This window comes from Mya arenaria, chromosome 1, assembly GCF_026914265.1.
Source record: "Mya arenaria isolate MELC-2E11 chromosome 1, ASM2691426v1".
Taxonomy (NCBI): Eukaryota; Metazoa; Mollusca; class Bivalvia; order Myida; family Myidae; genus Mya; species Mya arenaria.
In genome coordinates this window covers 18,715,995-18,735,442 of record NC_069122.1, presented here as the reverse complement: position 1 = coordinate 18,735,442, position 19,448 = coordinate 18,715,995, and the positions used below count along the sequence as shown (strand labels likewise).

General features: G+C 34.8%; 1 protein-coding gene across 3 annotated transcripts in view; it reads right to left on the bottom strand.

The window, feature by feature from the left end:
* Nucleotides 1-3,469: 3,469 nt before the first annotated feature.
* The window catches only part of LOC128231406 (CD109 antigen-like), a 32,855-nt gene continuing 16,876 nt past the window's right edge, over nucleotides 3,470-19,448 (bottom strand). For 2 of the 3 annotated variants that reach the window (XM_052944239.1, XM_052944325.1), the window contains exons 19-37: nucleotides 19,340-19,427; nucleotides 16,079-16,189; nucleotides 15,355-15,439; nucleotides 14,203-14,320; nucleotides 12,836-12,949; nucleotides 12,258-12,356; nucleotides 11,182-11,304; nucleotides 10,498-10,630; nucleotides 9,831-10,007; nucleotides 9,298-9,379; nucleotides 8,453-8,609; nucleotides 7,745-7,819; nucleotides 7,057-7,261; nucleotides 5,997-6,352; nucleotides 5,553-5,669; nucleotides 5,082-5,191; nucleotides 4,388-4,547; nucleotides 4,020-4,125; nucleotides 3,470-3,637 (exon numbers count right to left, since the gene is read on the bottom strand). In XM_052944239.1, coding sequence (XP_052800199.1) covers nucleotides 3,552-3,637; nucleotides 4,020-4,125; nucleotides 4,388-4,547; nucleotides 5,082-5,191; nucleotides 5,553-5,669; nucleotides 5,997-6,352; nucleotides 7,057-7,261; nucleotides 7,745-7,819; nucleotides 8,453-8,609; nucleotides 9,298-9,379; nucleotides 9,831-10,007; nucleotides 10,498-10,630; nucleotides 11,182-11,304; nucleotides 12,258-12,356; nucleotides 12,836-12,949; nucleotides 14,203-14,320; nucleotides 15,355-15,439; nucleotides 16,079-16,189; nucleotides 19,340-19,427 — 2,502 coding nt within the window. In that variant the 3' untranslated portion in view covers nucleotides 3,470-3,551. Of the gene's footprint in view, nucleotides 3,638-4,019; nucleotides 4,126-4,387; nucleotides 4,548-5,081; nucleotides 5,192-5,552; nucleotides 5,670-5,996; nucleotides 6,353-7,056; nucleotides 7,262-7,744; nucleotides 7,820-8,452; nucleotides 8,610-9,297; nucleotides 9,380-9,830; nucleotides 10,008-10,497; nucleotides 10,631-11,181; nucleotides 11,305-12,257; nucleotides 12,357-12,835; nucleotides 12,950-14,202; nucleotides 14,321-15,354; nucleotides 15,440-15,921; nucleotides 16,030-16,078; nucleotides 16,190-19,339; nucleotides 19,428-19,448 lie in introns of all 3 variants that reach the window. The other variant, XM_052944417.1, reaches the window with a different exon arrangement.

Genomic DNA, 19,448 nt, shown 5'->3' with positions numbered 1-19,448 from the left:
CCAGTGTATTTTTTTTATTTTATTTCACGAGTGTTGATTAACAAACTGAACGGAACTTCTTACACCGAAATCAAGAAACATCATCAATCATTGCAATTTCATTGTACTTTCAGAGTTGAAGCTTGCATATGGCTTTCACGATAGTTCACTGTATTGCGTTTGGGCTGTTGGTCCTTTTAACTCTGCAGATAGTATGTTTCTTTGCAAATGTATTCTCTTGGGCGGTTAAAAAGACCTTGTTTCCCGCCACAATAAGAGAGATGGACAACAATTGCTTCGCTTGCAATATTTTTGAGTCAAAAAGACAGTGCAGCTTCTTCTCAAGAAGGTACAACTTTGCCAAATATGCTTCAACACAAGTTCAGATATGTTTTACTGTGACAGTTGTAAACATATACATTGTAAATTATTGCAAACCTTTAACGGGAATCATATTGATTCGTCCATATTAAATGGAAAAAAAAAACAGTACACAACTTTTCCTTCCAAATGCAACTACTGTTCTTAATTTTTGCAAAGAAAATAATAAAATAATGGAAATACTGTAATATTGGTTATAACACATATGGCCTTTTAATTTACTAGCTGAGTCCTTTTGTTTTCCATTACTATAAACAGCAATAAGTATTCAAGAAGAGAAGAATTTCTATTTCGTTAGAATTATACTCCCGTTAAAGCAAATTTAAATGGCTAGAAAATAAAGTGTACATGTTTAAAATACATATTTCCTCTATTCTCATTTCAAGGAAACAACTCTTTACGAACACAGTGGATTTGGCTTTAGTAAGTATTTTTGTAAATTGTGCTAAAGACTATGGTATCTACCTAAGTGCTTATTAAGTGCCTATTCTGAAAAGTAAGTAAACCAACGGCATATAATTAATGAATGTGTTCTTATTAGTAACAGAGAGTTTAGAGAAATAAGGAAAGCTACTGAAAGCTACTCCAAGTCCCGCAAATATCCAGAAATATAAAAGCCAAAATAATTAAAATTATGTCTTATATTACAAATATATTCAAATTGCTTTAATTATGTCTTATATTGCTTTTCACAACATATTCATGAGCCTTTCCTACTGCTTAGTTTATAATGAATCATTCTCAAACTGATGCAATCCAAGCCCTCCAATTTCCAATATAATATTTACATATATATTTTTATATATACACGAACATGAAAAAACAACATGTTCTGCTACTTAGGTTTGGTTAAAGAATTCTTAGCGAACGATTTTTGCTTATGTGTTTTCACTTTTTTGGCAATTCGGTATTTTCTGTGTCATCTGTGTCATCTTTTGAGTTGTTGGCTTAAATGTTTTAAGGGATGTGTAGAAAAATAATCCCCGTTGAATACAACCCACACCGTACAAAAAGTACGGGTTTCAATCCCTGTTCTTCCGTCTGTGAGCAAATATCAATGATATTACAAATACATTTGATATTATTTCATCTAATGATAACATTAAAACAGAGAGAGATGTACATTTTGGAAGCAAACTGTCATAGTTTGTATACTTCAACTATTTAGTCATCAGGTAGTTTTGAAAACAGGTTTGTCGAAGTGTTTGATGAAACTAATGACCTCATCAAATTTCGGAAATAATACAAATGCGGGGCTCTTTAAGCGGCATTGACTGCCCTTTGTTTCATTGAAAATAGTGTTGTAAATGAAAAGTTATCTTTGATTTAAGTCTTTATTTTAAGCAATTTTTTGCCTTCCGACGTAGCATATATGACGCAATTTATCACGTGGTATACACACACTGTATGTATAACAAACATAAATTTTGGAGCGATAAACCTTTTACTAACTGATTTAGTAATGCATTTATGGGAAATACTAATCACTGATTGCAAGATTGTTACCGTGTATTTCATAGCTGAAAACGCAAAAAATAAATGTGTAATGATTGGTGAATGCTTAAAGATTTACTGTGATCTACTATAGTTACATATGGCTTCTTTCATATCTGTTTTTTTATCTGAGAGGAAAAGGCAACTCCTTAGGCATTATATAATTTTCAACATCCTGCTCATAATTGATAGGCATAAACCATTTACAGTGATATGCAAAAAAGAATAAAGCGGAAATGTATGTCCACTCAAGAAATGTTGATGCTGCCTCTGTTTAACTTTATGGTAATGCATTTTGTATGCCATTGATATAAATAGGCACTATTTTAATACATACACAACGAACGACTTATTTCATGTTTTAAATATTCAAAATCAATCAAAATAATGTCTTCACAGTGTTGTTACGGGGCTTTGTCACAATTAATATGTAGCACAGCCGACTTTTTGCTAAGAGTATAAAGATGCGCGTGCGTTCTCTTCGATGTTTGCACTGGAACACAAGGGGCGTGTTCTTGGAATAAGAGATCTTTAGGAGCTAACTAAGAGCATTATGTCGTTTTCATGGAGATAAACGTCTATATTGAGCAGAAATGAAATTAAAAAGTTCTTCCTCTTTTGCTTAATTTAGAAAATAACTTTCTATATATTTTCATCCGTATTCCTGTCCGCTTCTGCGTCTTCTTAAATCACTTAACTTTTAGCGGACGGGAGGCAGATCTGACGTGCAAGTTGAAACATGGAATAGACTCGACAGTATTTGACTGGTTCGTTTTTAACATACGCGTATAGTAGACGCGGATGCGATATGGACGAACATTACGTCATATACTGAGTTTGGATGTAATTCTGTAAACGTGCACATTCCTATTAATTCTCTTTCTTTTTATAGTTATATTTTATAACTTATTAAGTCCTAAAATGATGCTTAAGCTATGAATGTGAGTGTGTTTTGCAGGCGTCCTCTTTTATACCTTTAGTGTTGTTGAGCATGCACCGCTTCTTCCGTAACCGGCATATTTTAAATGCTAAGTACCTTCTTGCCCCATCGTCAAATTGCGTGTGCTATAAATCCTTAAGAAAGAATACATTCATTAGTTTTTGTTGCACTAGGTATTGACGAAGTTAACATAATGCTGTTGGGAGGGACCATGAATACTGACCCCAGAAAACATCGTATCTCAATTGTGTAATCGTTGTATCATTTCTTACAATTATCATTAGCACTTTCAAAGTAGCGACATATTTGTTTTTACAACGAATCAGTCTTTAACATTATTTCTTACAATAATCATTAGAACTTCGTAAAGTAACCACTAAAACAAAAGAATTTACAACTAATCAATCTTTGACAACTCAAGGATAGTAGGGTGTGTGTTCCAGCCTAACAAAGTGCACTTTGTCGTGTCTTTAAAAGCACTCCAGCACTGTGTTTTACATACAAATAGGCATCGAGGGTGATTCTGTAAGCAAGGGTTGTTCTTTGAGCTATCAACTTTCGTTACAATTAGGCTAATAGAATAAAAGTAATAAAGTACAAACTTAACTATAATAAACTAAACGCCATAATATGTTGCGATAAGAATACAATTACAAAATTCGATAAAGAGCAAAATTATTGTGTAATGGACATTTATTTGCTTTTAAAGTATTCCCATATTCACTGGTTTCAAAATCATTGCCGAACGCGAACATGATTAGCATCCACAGTCAGCGCAGATATCACAGAAGGAGGAATCCCGCAGGACACTCGACTCGTAGAATGCCAAGGCCTTGAATCGCTCTGAAAACAACATGATAACATCGTCAATGATCACGGCAATTGAAAGGAAACCGGCAGCTTTAAATAACATTCCCTCAAATGTTGAACACTAACTTTTCGTTATCGCTATAGCGTTACAAAGTAACTGTCTCTTCGTTATAAGAGAGAATTATAGTCCTGCTTCTATCAGCTGAATGACGTGTTTGCTTTGCTAATTTCATTTGCAAACGTTAGTATAAATTGTCTTAGAAAATGAACATACACCAAATCTGGGAAAATTTACAGTACATTTACTCGATTATGACTCCAATATGATTATTGCTGTCGTTCAAAAGCGAAGGAATATAATAAAGAGCAATATACAACTACATGCATGAATGCAAAGCTATGCAAGAAATGTTACCTGGCTCATAGTAGTCAAAGACTCTGACCGGAGCAGGCTTCAGGTTGGCCACGAGGTCGGATCTGATCATTTCAACATAGGAGCAGGTGTCTCCGTACGGACCAATCTAAAATTTATGTGAGAGGTTAAAATATACATACTTTGGTTAAGAAATGTAACTTGACATTTAAACCATACCTTACCCAACTATAACCATTTAAAAGTAATTTTCGCTGAAAAATATGAGATTAAATATTCGTTAATTTAAAAATGAAACGAAATATAGAATGCCACAGTTGAACAATGTTTACCAAGATTTGGTCAATAATAAATGAATTTCTTGACTTTTTGTAAGGAAAATGTCTCAATTGCTGTCAACAAAAACATACCTCATCGTAGTAGAGAACGACGGTTTTCTGGTCCCTGATTTCAGACTTTTTGGATAAGGAGATGTCAGAATTCTTGCTTTCAAGGTCCGCCTCGAAACCTGTTGGCATATCGATTTCTACGACCGCCATGCCTGGTCCATGGTACAAGGAGTAAAGGTACCTGAAAATAAGGGCAATGAAAATGTATTTATACCTTGTCTGTTTAAGATCTTTTTGGCAGTTTAAGGCATCATTTTAGGCAACCCTTTTACCTTTGACAACTAATTGATTGCTATCTAATTTGAACCCCGCGTGTTTAAAAAGATGCATGATTCTGAACAAGAGAAGAATCTGGCAAAACCGACATTTTCTTTAACATGCTACTTACAAATATCTTTGGTAAAATCTCAACTCTTATTAAGATAATGACATGTCCTATTTAAAAACCTATTCCACATGTTGAAGCAGCAGCAAGTTCCTACCAGTGAGAAGACAAACGTTTGAGCGACAATGAAATGCAGCGATGTCTCACCTGTTAGTTTAAACCGGTGCGTTCTCACCTTGCTCACATTTTTAACAATGGAGTGCAGCGGCTCTTGAACATCTACTGTAGTTAGGTTTAACTGGCGTGTTCTCACCTGGCTCACATTTTAACGATGGAGTACAGCGACTCTTGAACATCTTATGCAGTTAAGTTTAACTAGCGTGTTCTTACCTGGCGCACGTTTTTACGACAATGGAATGTAGCGACTCTTGCACAACTTCAGATGTTAGGTTGAACGCTGGAGCGGCTGGCTCAGTCTCCACATTGAACGATACTGAAACCTGCAAAATGGAATCGGTGTATCTTAGGGCACAAATTTCCGACCGTCATTGTACCTTAGGTTTAGAAATAGAGCACCATTTTTAGCGGTCATTTGGAAAAAAAACAAATCTGAAACACCAATATTAATGTTAACAAAATATGTATTTTATGAATGTATAAATAAGGTTATACATTTTCACGAATTTAGGAGCCCATGTTTTGATTTGGTAATATTCGCTTTAGGAGACTTTCATGCTTGTACTGTATTGCTAAAGCTAAACGAGCAAGTACCGTCAACAATTTATCTGCATATTCAATTAGAATATTGCTTTCATACAAAATTTACCAAAATGTAATACTTCATTGTAAGAAAATATTTACTTGCACGAGAGCGGACCCGTGTCCGTGTGCCTCAAGGCTTATCGATGGAAGCGGGGAGTTGGCCGGAGTTGTGTGCGCGCCATGTGGCCTGAAGGCTGGAATGGCGCTGGACGGAACCTAGTTTAACGCAAATGAGTAAATTGAGGTTATTTCATTCATGGCGTTTTCACACACGACTTTGCACATTACATGATATAATTCAATGCGTAAATTATTGTGTGGTTTTAAGCCAATCCCTGTATGAAAGAGTTGAATTTATACCTCGGTAACAGCAATCATGAAAAGTATACGATGGTTTGATGTCATGTTTGAAGACCAAGTATACAAATAAGATATGCATTAATAGTTTCACTGGACAGATTTACATTTCGTTGTTTTTTTTGGAACGATAGAAAATATTCAGTAAATTATAATTAAACCTTTGATTTTGAACTAATGACTTACATCTAGTAGCTTCATGACCATTGCCTCCTGCTTTGTTACATGCATACTCTTGCTATAATGAACGCCATTCACATCGATATTGAGGTCCAGGTTTGCGGTGGTAACGTACCCGAAGGCTGACAAGGCCTCTAGACCAATAACCGTGTCTTGCGTAGACGTGAAACCTCCGAGTGAATTGCGCTGGGTAACGAGCCACTTAACGAGTGGCATACCTTCAGAAAGTTGTCTGGTCTGAACGAGGTAAAGTAGTGCGTAGGCAGTGGCTTCGACGGAAAGCGGTGACTCTCGGGCGTAGAAACTTTCCCAGTAGCTGTACGTGTACTGAGTCCTTGGAATTCGCCAGAACATCTTACCGTCTGTAAAATACACGGTACTGTGTAACAGCATGTTTATCTATTTGATATAATCGGTTTCATGTCCAATTGCATTACTAATATTTGAACAAAACTATAACATTTGTTATCAATTCACCGAAACAGTCAACTTAAACTAGACATCAGAATACAACATTCAATTTCAGCCAATGAAACGGATAATCGGTGCTATCACAAAACGTTAAGCAGTTTAACGTTTAGTGTTCTTTCAAGCTCCGCCTACTCAGAATACCATATCTGGAATGTACTTTTCTTATTCATATATTTTAGGTTATGCCTTTTCAAACCCATTGACTTGTCGAATAGTACATTATGTCTTTACATCTTCATTTTACATGTTTTAATTCCAGTTTACATAAAAAAGTACAGCAACAATTTGGATGGGTGGTTTGTGTTTGATTAAAACATCATACGCTATATATAATATATCATTAAGGCTGTGTGCTGAATACGGCGGCCAATGAAAATTTGGGATAAGCATGAGTTAGACCGCATTAAGCTCATTCCGCACAAAGCTTTTTGCGTTACGTGAAGCTCATAAAAACGTGATATATAAGCGGGTAAAAATGCTCTTTCCGAATTGTCTGATTCTACTAAAATATTTTAATTAGTTAAAACCAAAACTACTGTTATACTTTATTGAGTTGAAACCTTAACTCTATGACCGGAAGTGTAATTCACCGAACCTTTAGTTGTGGTTGCTCTGCTCTTCAGCTTGGTGTAGGCGTCAAATGATCGGACACTTCCCGCTTTGGCCAGTGCGTAAGCAGTAATTGCCAGATCATAAGTATCGTTAATCAACTCCACATTAGACTGATGATTTAGATTGGCAAGATGAAGCTCAAGAAATCCGCGAGCCTTTGCAGCAATATTGGTAAGACGGTATTCATTCTATAAAGAAATATAAAATATGACAAAGCATATTCCTAATGACAAAGGCTGATTTGGAACAAAATGAAAGACGTGTTTGAACAATATAGAAATCGCCATAGAGTCTTAGACAAACAGTTATTTCAACAACCCGTTTCGTATCTTTTGTCCCTGCAGAGCCATGTCATTGCGATTCCGTTTACACTTGAAACTCGTTTTAGCCGCCTAAGGGTAGCTTGATACTCGATCTATTTTTGAGACTTTGTAGCTCCTCTTGTATTAGGTGTTCATTAAGCTCATCAGTTAGCAAATAAGCCTTTCATCAAGGCGTCCAACGTTTGATTTCCTCAATGTGAATATGAAAATGTGAGTTCGGTATTGCGTCAACAAGTCATATACTTGTGATTGCATACTTGCTCATAACATTATACTATAATGCTTTCACAGGTAACTGCACAATGGTTTTAAAATAAATAAATACAAACCAATTTCTATCGGCCTTACTTTAAGTACTTGCTCAGCTTCTAACAGGCCAATCAGCACAAACGCTGTCAGACTGTACTTAGATGAACTGCCTCCCTGTGAAAGAGAACGTAATTCATATCACTAGGGCGGCGCGAATTTAAGACATTCTGGAATGGACATTCTTCGGAAGCATAAACCACATTCAAGTTTGAAATGGTAGTTTTGGTTCGATTCAAACTGTTATCTGTTTTAAGTGTCTTGATGTTATCTGATGAACAGATGTGTGTGTTTTTTCATAGAGCCATTTGTACAAATGTTACAATTTGAGAACAGGAGACCCCTTATAATTTATGTATAATTTAAAAGAGTCTTGCTTACTGATTACTGAAAAAGTAAATGACAAATCACGTATAATATAAAACGTTTAGTACAAGCAGTTCTTTTTTTCTACTGAAATCGGACGTAAATGACATATTTTGCAATATTTGAAGGCCTAAACGGTTTGTTTGTTATACTTTTTCGGTATCATATACTTTTCATATTCTTTCTCTCCTCATCAAAACCCTGCACAACGATAACACAAGTATGTGGGGTCACCAGGCGTTAAACAGTCGCATTATTGTACATCGGATACCCAATGACCTATTTCATGATCATTACGGTCAGAACATCTCACTGACATTGTCAAAACTCACACAAGAAAATAGTAAACAGGGCTTTAAGAATTTAAATACAGTACATTCTTACCTGTAAAGAGGTACTGTGAACTGCTCCAACACTCCGGAAAGAGCCGTCCGAGTTCTGATTGTACGAAATCCATGTTGTTGCAGTACGCAGCATATTGTCGGACACGAAAATATGCCTGTGAGCTTGGGAAAACGACTTTAATACAAACGCCGTCAACCTGAATCCGGAAATCAAAGAAGCTTTAATAAATGAACACCTTTACAAACGATGTGCAAAAGCAATATTTACAAATTGATTCGTCGTATACTTAATCGAGTCCAGCTCAGCACTTAACACAAATGACAACAAATGAAAAGTCGGCAAATGAAAGGATAACAAAATAAAGTGTTAAATGAATTACAACGTTTTCTTTCAAAAATAATATGATTTGCTTATTATGGGGCATTTTATTTCATATGTTTTGTTTGAACTAAAAGGTTTATGTGTTTTGTTTTAAAGTGTCGATTATAAGCTGATATTAACTGCGCCTGAGTCCGTTTGTCAAATTGAGTATAGGCAATGGTTTGTAGTGATAATTTGGTACCCAAAGAAACCAGACAAATGTTAATCAAGGGGATATAAATGTATCCATTCACATCTCGTGTTGTCTCTTGTGGCACCAATTACTCGAAGTTAACTAAACCATATCCCAAACTTAATCTGAACACATTTTTCCACATAACAACATGATTGCAATAATTCAAATCTTTTTAAAAAAGAATAATGTTTATAAATACAATCCAACCCAATTTCCCCCCAAAAAAACGATTCTATGGCAAAAGTTGTTCTTTAAAATGTCAAATGCTAATATGGCTGTATATTGTGCCTTATACTTGCGGACATATAAACGAATAAGACATGCATACCACATGCTTCCCTGATAGTCCTGTTGGCCCCAGATACTGAAGGATCCATCTGATCTCTGGAACGTAAGCTCACGTTGGTAACCTGGATAAAGTTGAAACAAATAGCCTAGTTAGTAAATAATTATTTTTCGGTTTTCAGATTTATTACCGCAAATTTATTTATATTTTACAACACTATTATTGCTTTGATTGGATGGAGAGGCGAACTATTGACTCATTCCTTTGATTGTTATATACGCCTAGTGTGTCTAGTCGCTAGTGTCTAGTTAAACGTTAAAATTGTCGGGTTTTTGCGTGTTTAGAAAAACACCCTTTACATAAAAAGAATTGAGTTAACCCATGGCGCCGCCATAACATATAAAATAAAAAACAGTAACAGCACCAACCTTTGATGCATGAGCGTTTTTAAATCGAAACAGCATGACAAAGCAAACAGTAAAACACGCCATACTTACGTCATATTTACTGAGAACTGCTTGTTGCAGATCAATTATATATAAAACAAAAAAAGAAAATCAATTAAACTTTTAAACCTCTGTTCATGTAGTGTTTAGCCATATCTGCAATTTCCGGCGTAAGTTGATTTGAGGCCTGCAGGTAGTTGTACACGAACACATCAGGTGCAAAACTCGTCATCGTCTGCTCTCCGCAACCAGTCGGCAAGCGTAACAAAGACTTTAGATTCTTTACGGTAGGGCCCATAATATCACCTTGAAGGAGCAAAATGGTTAAAATAAAACCATAAGAACGTAGATATGAAGCGTTATATTGCCTAGAACGGGATTATTAAACTATAATATAGTATAGCCATAAACTTTTTTATGAGAAGTCAGGCTCTTTACATACGGTGGCCATTATGCCGCATAGAACGAGAAAATATAGTAAAAATAAAAGCACAAGCCGTACGATTGTTTACAGAAGGGCTCATTATGTCACTTAGAACTTGGCAATTAATATTCAGTCACTATTTTGAAAAAACTTTTTTATGGCCAATTGATCAGCTGTTTCTTGTCAATTCTAGCTTTGGACTACAATGATTGACAATTTAACTTAAATTGGTGAAATCCCTTTTATTGAATCCTGGAAACTAGGTTAGGAAAGTTGAGCAGCCGGTCATAACATATTTACCATAAAAATCCAGTATACTAATATTAAGAAGAAACCGGAAAAAAACTTTGAAAACAAAAAGGAATCACAAACCAATAGCAGCAACTTGAATTTTCTGCGAGTCTGGCACGAGATTATCGGGGAAAGCCAAAACCACGTCGGTCGGGTTCAGCTCGCTTATCAGTAAGGGAACGTTGTAGTGCATCTTCTTTCCTTCAGCCTCGACCTGGTGACGTGTTTGCATAAAAGGATTCATAAATTAACGTTTGAATCTTGTTCACACTATAATTTATATATGACTGAAAAATATTGCATTACGAGGTCTGGTAAAAATCTTGAAAGTAAATGTTTAAGTAATGATACATTGCAATAACATTAAATATTTCCTTAAAAACTGAAATAAATACAAAGAAAATTATGCTCGTTGAAGTGTCGTTTTGCTGTTGTTCAACGGTGTGATGGAATATTGCAGAGCGTGGAATGAAGTTCGATACAGATGTATTCCCTTTTCATCGTTAAAGTATCAGAGCCCGGTAATACCTGTCTCTTTTATTTGGACTATATTATTTAAAGCCGTAAATAAATTTAGTATCCCTATATGGAGACTGCCCCTGATCGATTAAGAAGAAATAAGTTTATATGTGTTAGATGTATTTCGTAACTTAATATATATATATATATATATATATATATATATATATATATATATATATATATATATATATATATATATATATATATATACATATATATATTATTTTAGTCAAAATCACGCACCTTAAGTTGTCGTTTGACACCATCTGCTGAGAAAGGTGACTGCGCTTTCACGGATATCTCCGCTTGACCGACGATACGAGGGACAATTGGCACAAAAACTGACGCTGCCGCTCCTGCTTTAACCTGAGGAGCAAATAAAAGAGATAATTACATAAACGATTGCATCACAAAGAATTACACTCTCAATGCTATCACATCAGTTTAATGAAAGAAATATGTATACACATTGAATTCGCATCTTATTTCTTTTTCAAATGTATCCATTTGATTTAAGAATGATGACACAATTAAAACCTTCTAATGTGGCTTGTTACAATATGCTCTGTATTAACCCCCATGTATTTGCATGTACTGTGGAGTTTAAGTGAAGAACAACAAACTTATATTAGATTGCCAACAAGCACGTAATTTAAGTTGGCTGTTATTATTTAGTCAGGTTATAAGTTCACTATTTACCTGAAGCCGATCGGCGATAATTTGGAACAAGATATTTAGCGCATGCCCTTACAGCTGCTTTTAAATAAGACATAATCTGCGGTGACTCGAGAAGGTGACCCGTATCAACTCTAGTTGAACTTACGTGTATTTGAGTGACAACATCTATGGATTGGTACGTCACATTGCCACTTTTGTTGTACTTACGTGTATTTGAGTGACAACATCTATGGATTTGTATGTCACATGTCCACTCTTGTTGTACTTACGTGTATTTGAGTGACAACATCTATGGATTGGTACGTCACATGTCCACTCGTGTTGTACTTACGTGTATTTGAGTGACAACATCTATGGATTGATACGTCACATGGCCACTTTTGTTGTACTTACGTGTATTTGAGTGACAACATCTATGGATTTGTATGTCACATGTCCACTCTTGTTGTACTTACGTGTATTTGAGTGACAACATCTATGGATTGGTACGTCACATGTCCACTCTTGTTGTACTTACGTGTATTTGAGTGACAACATCTATGGATTGGTACGTCACATGTCCACTCTTGTTGTACTTACGTGTATTTGAGTGACAACATCTATGGATTGGTACGTCACTTGTTCACTCTTGTTGTACTTACGTGTATTTGAGTGACAACATCCATGGATTGATACGTCACATGGCCACTCTTGTTTTGAATGACGTCAAAGTCATCGGATTTATCTAATGTCACTGTCACCTGAAATGTTTTATGCTCGGGCATTATATTGATGAGAGAGTCAGATTTGCGTTCCAGAAAGTGCGAATAATTTTTATTCTTACACAATTGATTTTCATTTCGTAGTGCATAAGTTGATTGTCCAAATATGATGTAACGGTGTAATTAAAAGGAAAGTTGAACTACATGGAATCCGTGCTTTTTCCACATTAATATTAATTTAATTGCAGACCCATGTAATATTTAATAAATCAAATTCACATCAATCGTTAATTTATTCACATGGTCTCAACCATTTTTCCTTACCAATAATGCGATTTTACGCTGTACATACGTTATATATTAGACCATATCACTCCGAGTGTGCTTTTAAAATATGTTCTTTTTAATGTATATGCATATTCGATGAATATCACTTGATCAGCAGAACTACATATTGATCGCAACAGAAATCCACAAATGTTTAAAATAACTGATAAGTTATTTTTAATTGCACATACGTCGAGGTCCTGGCCCATGTAGTTGAAGATGTTTGATTGCAGGACGACCTGCTCGCCTCTCACCACAGAGTATGGCAGATTCAGACTTACGAAGAATGGCCGGAACGTCGTGAACTAAATTAAAGTGAAAAGGAAGCAAAACCATTGCCAAAATGCATTACTTTTCAACGTTATGATATTTTCATTCATATTGCATTTCTGAAGAAGAGCGCATGTCTTTTCAATTGTAATCATACTCCAATAGTCTTCGAAATACCTCTTATCTTAGAAACAACACGCTTTGGATGGTTTATATAAGGTTCATGGCGTGTGCAAACGGTCGCTTATAAACTAGGTGTTTTTCTGTCTTGGAATTGTTACTTTTAGTGTTTTTTTAATAATTATCCAGGATAAATGTGTGCTTTAAAGATAATACATATTGTATTATTGAAATTGAATATTTCAGAAGTGCGATTCATCTATGAAATCATTTGGTCCGTGCACAGATAATTGTGAATTCATTCGGACTAAACTTGCATATGCTAAATGTTTTAATTCACCAATACTGAAACTTAAACATTTACCCCTCAAAAAAGGGTTTCACAATCAAATCACGTGCAGTTTCCGATGCACCATCAGCCGGTTTCTTTGTTGATTGACTTACATAACTTTGCACTTAAATTATTTCATATGGCTTATGACAAGTATGCAAATTATCTTTGCGAACATCTATACCCAAGTTAATGTAATATCAAATATTTAGACAAGTTATAAGGGATTTTACATAAAGCAATTAAGACAAATTATTCAACAAACATAGAATGTACATGTATTTTGATTGTTGACTGTTGTCTTTGCCTTATCGAAATGTGTACCATGATCTCAAAACCAGCCAATTAGTGCCATATCCGGATATTTTACGATCGCGTGAGATGTATTCGCAATCAGCTAGGGACTGCACCTGGTGTTTCTCGTATCACACCACGTTTCATTACATATATATAGAAGTTGTGATAGTGTAACGGCTGGGTCAGTTTATTATGCAGCAAAAGGGCATGAAGCATGACATACAATGTGTGATTGTCAAGTCGCAAAGATGTCTTTTTCCAAATTGTTCCATTCCAGTCATAATAGCAATATTTTCATAACATAACAGATTTAACATAGCATTGAAGTTATATGTTTCAAAACAAATGAGAGTGGGTGTAGTCTAAAGTCTAAAGGTGTCCATTTCCCTCCCAATTGGTCGTTTGTTCGAACTCAATACTGGTACTCAACCAAGGACACTACACTGAACAGCATTAACAATATCTGTGTAACGCTTTCTTCATAATAATATAAAAATAGTATAACTTACATGTATCCCAAACCTTAATTATAAGGCTTACCTTTGATGGCCCATCGGTGATTCCAAGTCCAGACAACGCGTTAACCGAGAAGGCCGTAGCGTACCAGGAAGTAATCGTGTCCGGAACCGTCGCAGAGATTACAGCGGCGCCGTTTTGACTTAAACACGAAAATGCACCCAAATATACACAGTCTAATTTACAGTACACGTAAAAGGGGACAGACATTCATTTGATTTACCCGAAGTATATGGTAAAGTCACTGAAACACTTGTATTTCGTAGTCAAAACTGATCATTTTTTAAAACATTTACCTGTTTAATTTTGATTTAGGCTTTTTCGTCAGACCAAATATTTTAACTAATCAGCAGGTTGCTTAGTTGCTTTCCTATGGTTTTTATTTTCTAATCAGTCCGTTTCGTAAAACATGTCTTTACATCTCTTTAGACTTTTAAATCCTGTGTTAATTTTCTATGCTTGTAATAGAGAAATAGTCGACGACTATACATTTATTCGTCAGCTGTTGACACATTTTTTCTTTACATTAAAGAGGTTTCTTAAAACAAAATCTTTTTATAGAACACTATTAACAGTAACTAGAAGCGAACACCTTTAAGTCTACAAATGATCTTAAATGTTCAATTGATACCTTGCAAAACCCTTTGTACCCTTCCAAACAAACATACGAGTTGCAAAAGGCACAGATTGTAGGCATATGTAACAGAATCTGCTAAAGACTTAATTTGATTGTTTCATCTATACCTAAAAATTTTGCTATTCCTTAAATTTTAGTGACAATTTGGTGGGCATGGAGAACATCTGCTCTTTATACAGGAATTGTATTACTTTCTGAAGGTTCGTTGGTAGTAAATAAACTAAGAAAACTTACCATTTCAAATGGTTTAACCTCATCTATTAACCATGACTGTGTTTCAAAAAATAGGTGTTGAGTAGGTGCCGACATTTGTTCGTTTTCAGCAGTAAATACTTGTAAACAATTTCAGAGATTTTTTAAGCAAGATCGATTGAAATGACTTAGGTCAATGATGTAGGTAATTTAATGCTGATCAAACAGCTACTCTATCAACAGACGCGATCCTTTGTTCTTAAGACGTGCCTTAATACTACCGGGAAAAGGGATAATGCACATATGAATGTGAACTTCTGACACGTGTATACAGTTACAAAACATACTCAGAAACTATGTTTGTCCATAACCAAGTCTCGGGGAAATTTTCTCTCGTGTGTTTAACTTCCTGAAGCGTGGATCCGGAGTTACCTGTCATTCAAAAGATAAATAAATATATGTATTCCAAGTGTGTATTTTACTATTTTAAGCCGTTTGGTTAAAGGCAATTAAGCATATTGTCAACTGTGTATTATACTAGAGGTCATTTTCTAAGGGCAAACAACGAAGTATTCCATCTAATATGTATTATAACCGTAATAAAAGCACAAACTGGTGTGTTTTCCGTTTTTAATGTATCCCATGTGTATTTACTTAACTTTTGGAGCTATTTTTAATGTATAGAATATGAATATTTCAAAAGTATACCGAAAGTAATACTACAAATAAGCCCTTCACCAAAACATGTAGCAAACAATGTATGTGTTATTCTTACAAACGATTGCAATTAAGACTGAATGAAAAACAGAAATAATGCAACTTTAAATTGTTGGTCTCTCACACCCTTTTTGCATCGTAGCAACCTGAAATGTCATCATACAAACTTACAGAAGAGTGCCGTAGAGAAACTGTACCTGTTCCTGCTCCATGAGGATAGGATGCAGGTGTGGTGGTCATTGCAAATGCCGTACTTGAATACATCCAAGGAACGGTTGTGGTGATCATACTTGGATATGTACCACCTTATAATAAACAAACGATATGTAAGATATCTGAAATGCCGTAAATTACCTGGCGGAATAACATTGGGAGCATATGTCATGCCTGGAGCTGGAGTTGGAACAACACCTGGCACATACGTTGGAAACCTTCCCGGTATATATGTACTTCCAGGCATTGGACCTGGAACATGGAGCATGCCTGGTATCCAATGTGCGTCTTTAAACATTGCCAACTTTGGAGCTTATCAGCGTAACGACGGTCTCTATCGAATTCTCCTCTCAGTGTAATAGTAGAGTAAAGATACGCTTGTTTAGCACTTATTTATCTACTGGACGCAGTGTAAGATTAAGGCATATAAGAAATACAGAATTTATGAGGGTAATAAAGTTGACCCGTCCTTTTAATATAGTTGCGATAGAAAATTTCAGTTTTGGACGATTTTAGATTTAGCCATACTTAGGTAGAGCTGTTCTATAGGGGAAACGTTAGTTAAAAAAGTACTGAAATATCAATTCATCTCTGATAAACTTACTTCTTTTACATATTGTATTCTGTGTCTTTTTGTTGAAGTCTATAATTGATCGTTTATCAAGACATTTAATTGGGGCCATTTCCACACCTTTATTTTAACAGTTTGGTATTTTTTTCTAATAGCAGTGTAACACAAAATTGGGTATGAAATTTCGGAGAGAAACAGCTTAAATGAAATATTAACTGCAGTTGCTATCATTTAGTACCGGTCTTTAACGATACAAGTTAAAATGTCATCAATGTTGTATTGACAATAAGATAGGTATACCCTTTTATTCCATAACAACATGTTGATTTAATATCCTTTTCACGGACACGTTATGAAAACCTAGTGCACTCGTTACTAAAATATGCTGACAAATTTCCATGTAACACATTTCTTGCCTAATCAAAATATTTATATTTACGCTAAATTTATAAACATGTTTGGTTGAGTGCAAGATGGTAGACAAAAATGTTTACCATTAGGAATTAGAACTTAAGCATTACTAATGAACATGTTGACTCGATGTAGATATGTAAATTATTATCTTTGAATACCCTTATTTATTATGTTTCATAGCCCATATGTATTTCCAAAATTGACACTGAATCTTGAAACATTAATATTTTATAAGAAAAGTGTTACGTTTTAACTGTCTGTAATAGTGATTGCGATTAAAAATGGGAATATTTTTTGCTAAATATATTACTCTTTTTTTACATAAAAACAATATATGACATATCTTAACTACTGTTGTAAATGAATAATCGAGTATCATATATAATTTCAATTATATAATAATGATAAAAAGAAAAAACTCCGAAACAATTATGGAATAATTTTATTTCTATAAATGACCAACTTCGTTGCACATGTCATACCCAGTGTCATAACATTGCCGATGGATTATTTCTATCTTGCTGTGAATACGCCGCGGGGTGGGCCATTAAACAATTATCGAACAGTTGAATACACAATTTTTGGGCATCGATTTTCTACAAATTCTACATAAATGTTCAAAAAGGACCAAAAGATATTTAAAAAATCATTATTTCGAAAGTGCATTTGAAAGAGAAAAAAATCTGCATCGTTATCCGCTGGAAGCTAACCAATCGGATGTCTATAATAACTTTAAATAGCAAAACAATTTTTAGCTCCTTCTTATCTCAATGTAACTTTTAATGACCAACAAAACCCTTAAAAAGGACCAAAATGTAAAAATCATACAATTAATACAAAAACATCATCTTCAAGGGCAAGAATTATCCTAACATATATGTAGGAAGTAAGTTGATCTGTTGAAAGACAAAGTCCTGAGAACTGTTTAACCATATTTTACCTGTTTACCTTAACTCTAGAGGCACTTTCGCTTCAGCGGATTTCCCCAAAGTTGACAATGGAACACCCGAATGATAAATTAACATTGACACATTTTATAATAATTCCAACTGTTTTAATACATAGTTACACTGTTTGGGAAAAATATATACTTGTAACTTATGGCGTCATAGGAACACTTTCGAGACATCGTAAAAAACCGCTGTTATCAAAATGGATGCATGTTGTGTGCAAAAAGTACCATTTATTTAATGATGTGCATATGCGGGCACTCCTTCCAAAGATATACAACTTATTATTTTATCTTTTTTATTAATAATTAAAGTGCACTCTTTGAACGTTTTGATTTTTTTTTACTTTGAACGAGCTACCTTTTGCAAAAATGCATGAAAACCAATTCTATAAGACTGCTGACATAAAAAAATAGATCGCAGATTTTTATTTTCAAGTTTAAAAATTGATGTGTTATGCATTTTTCTTAAACGGTTTAAGCTATAAAACATTAATTTTCGAACGGAAATATTAAAATCTGCGCTCTGACCTTTTGTCAGCAATCTTTTATCATTAGTTTGCAGATACTTCGGCAAAAAATTTGCTCTTTCCAAGACAAAAAATAAAAAAGTTAAATAAACGGTATAGCTGTTGGAGTGCAGCTTCAAAGACATATAAAAACATATTTCATTTAACTGCTCTATCATAATATGAAATAATGACTACGGTAAGGGAACGTTGGCAGCCCTGGTGCATACTAAAAATGGAAGCCGTTTATTTTAAGCTTTATCAAATGTACATCTTCCATTGACCTAATATGATGATCAATGCAATTGATAAATAATAACATTACAAATGATGGACCCTTCGGCGGGACGAAATATATTCACTGAAAGTTTGCGAGTTGAATATGGTGCCTGCCTCAAGTGCGATCGTATTTTGGTGAAATCCGTCAATTTTGAAACAATAGTCACTGCCTATTTCTGCGGTATAAATAATCTGATATGGTCCTTGTCTAACTATGTTGCGATATTAGGTCAATAAAAACTGTATCAACTATTGGTTAAGATCCAATGAGAAATGCATTAATTTCTGAACATACTTGACCATTTGACGCCAGGCACGAAGAAGAGGCCGAAAAACATTATTCACTATACAAACTACCTTCAACATGAAATTAATAATATCGCTTTGTTTGTGAATTAGATTTAGAGCAGCGGAGCATGCGACACTGCCAATGCCGCTAATTATTTTGTCATACCTGTACTCAGTTGTGTCAAAATGTCCGAAGGAAGGGGTGTTATTTAACATGCCATGTGTGTTACTGTTTGGGCAATACACCATTGACTTCATTGATTAAATAGGTTTGTTATTAATACCATGCACTCCGATAAGTAACACCGATCAAATCTTGTTTTGACTCGTTTGTAAAGTTAAGTACCTTATTTTCGACTTTGCAAAAGTGTTAAATTTTGTACGATGTATACCTCCGGGGAAACAGTCCACTTGTCGTTTATAGTGAGGCGCTGCCCAGGAAAAACTTGTTACATCAGAGAGAACCTGTATACCCGAGGTCTGTAAATAAAAGGTAAACTT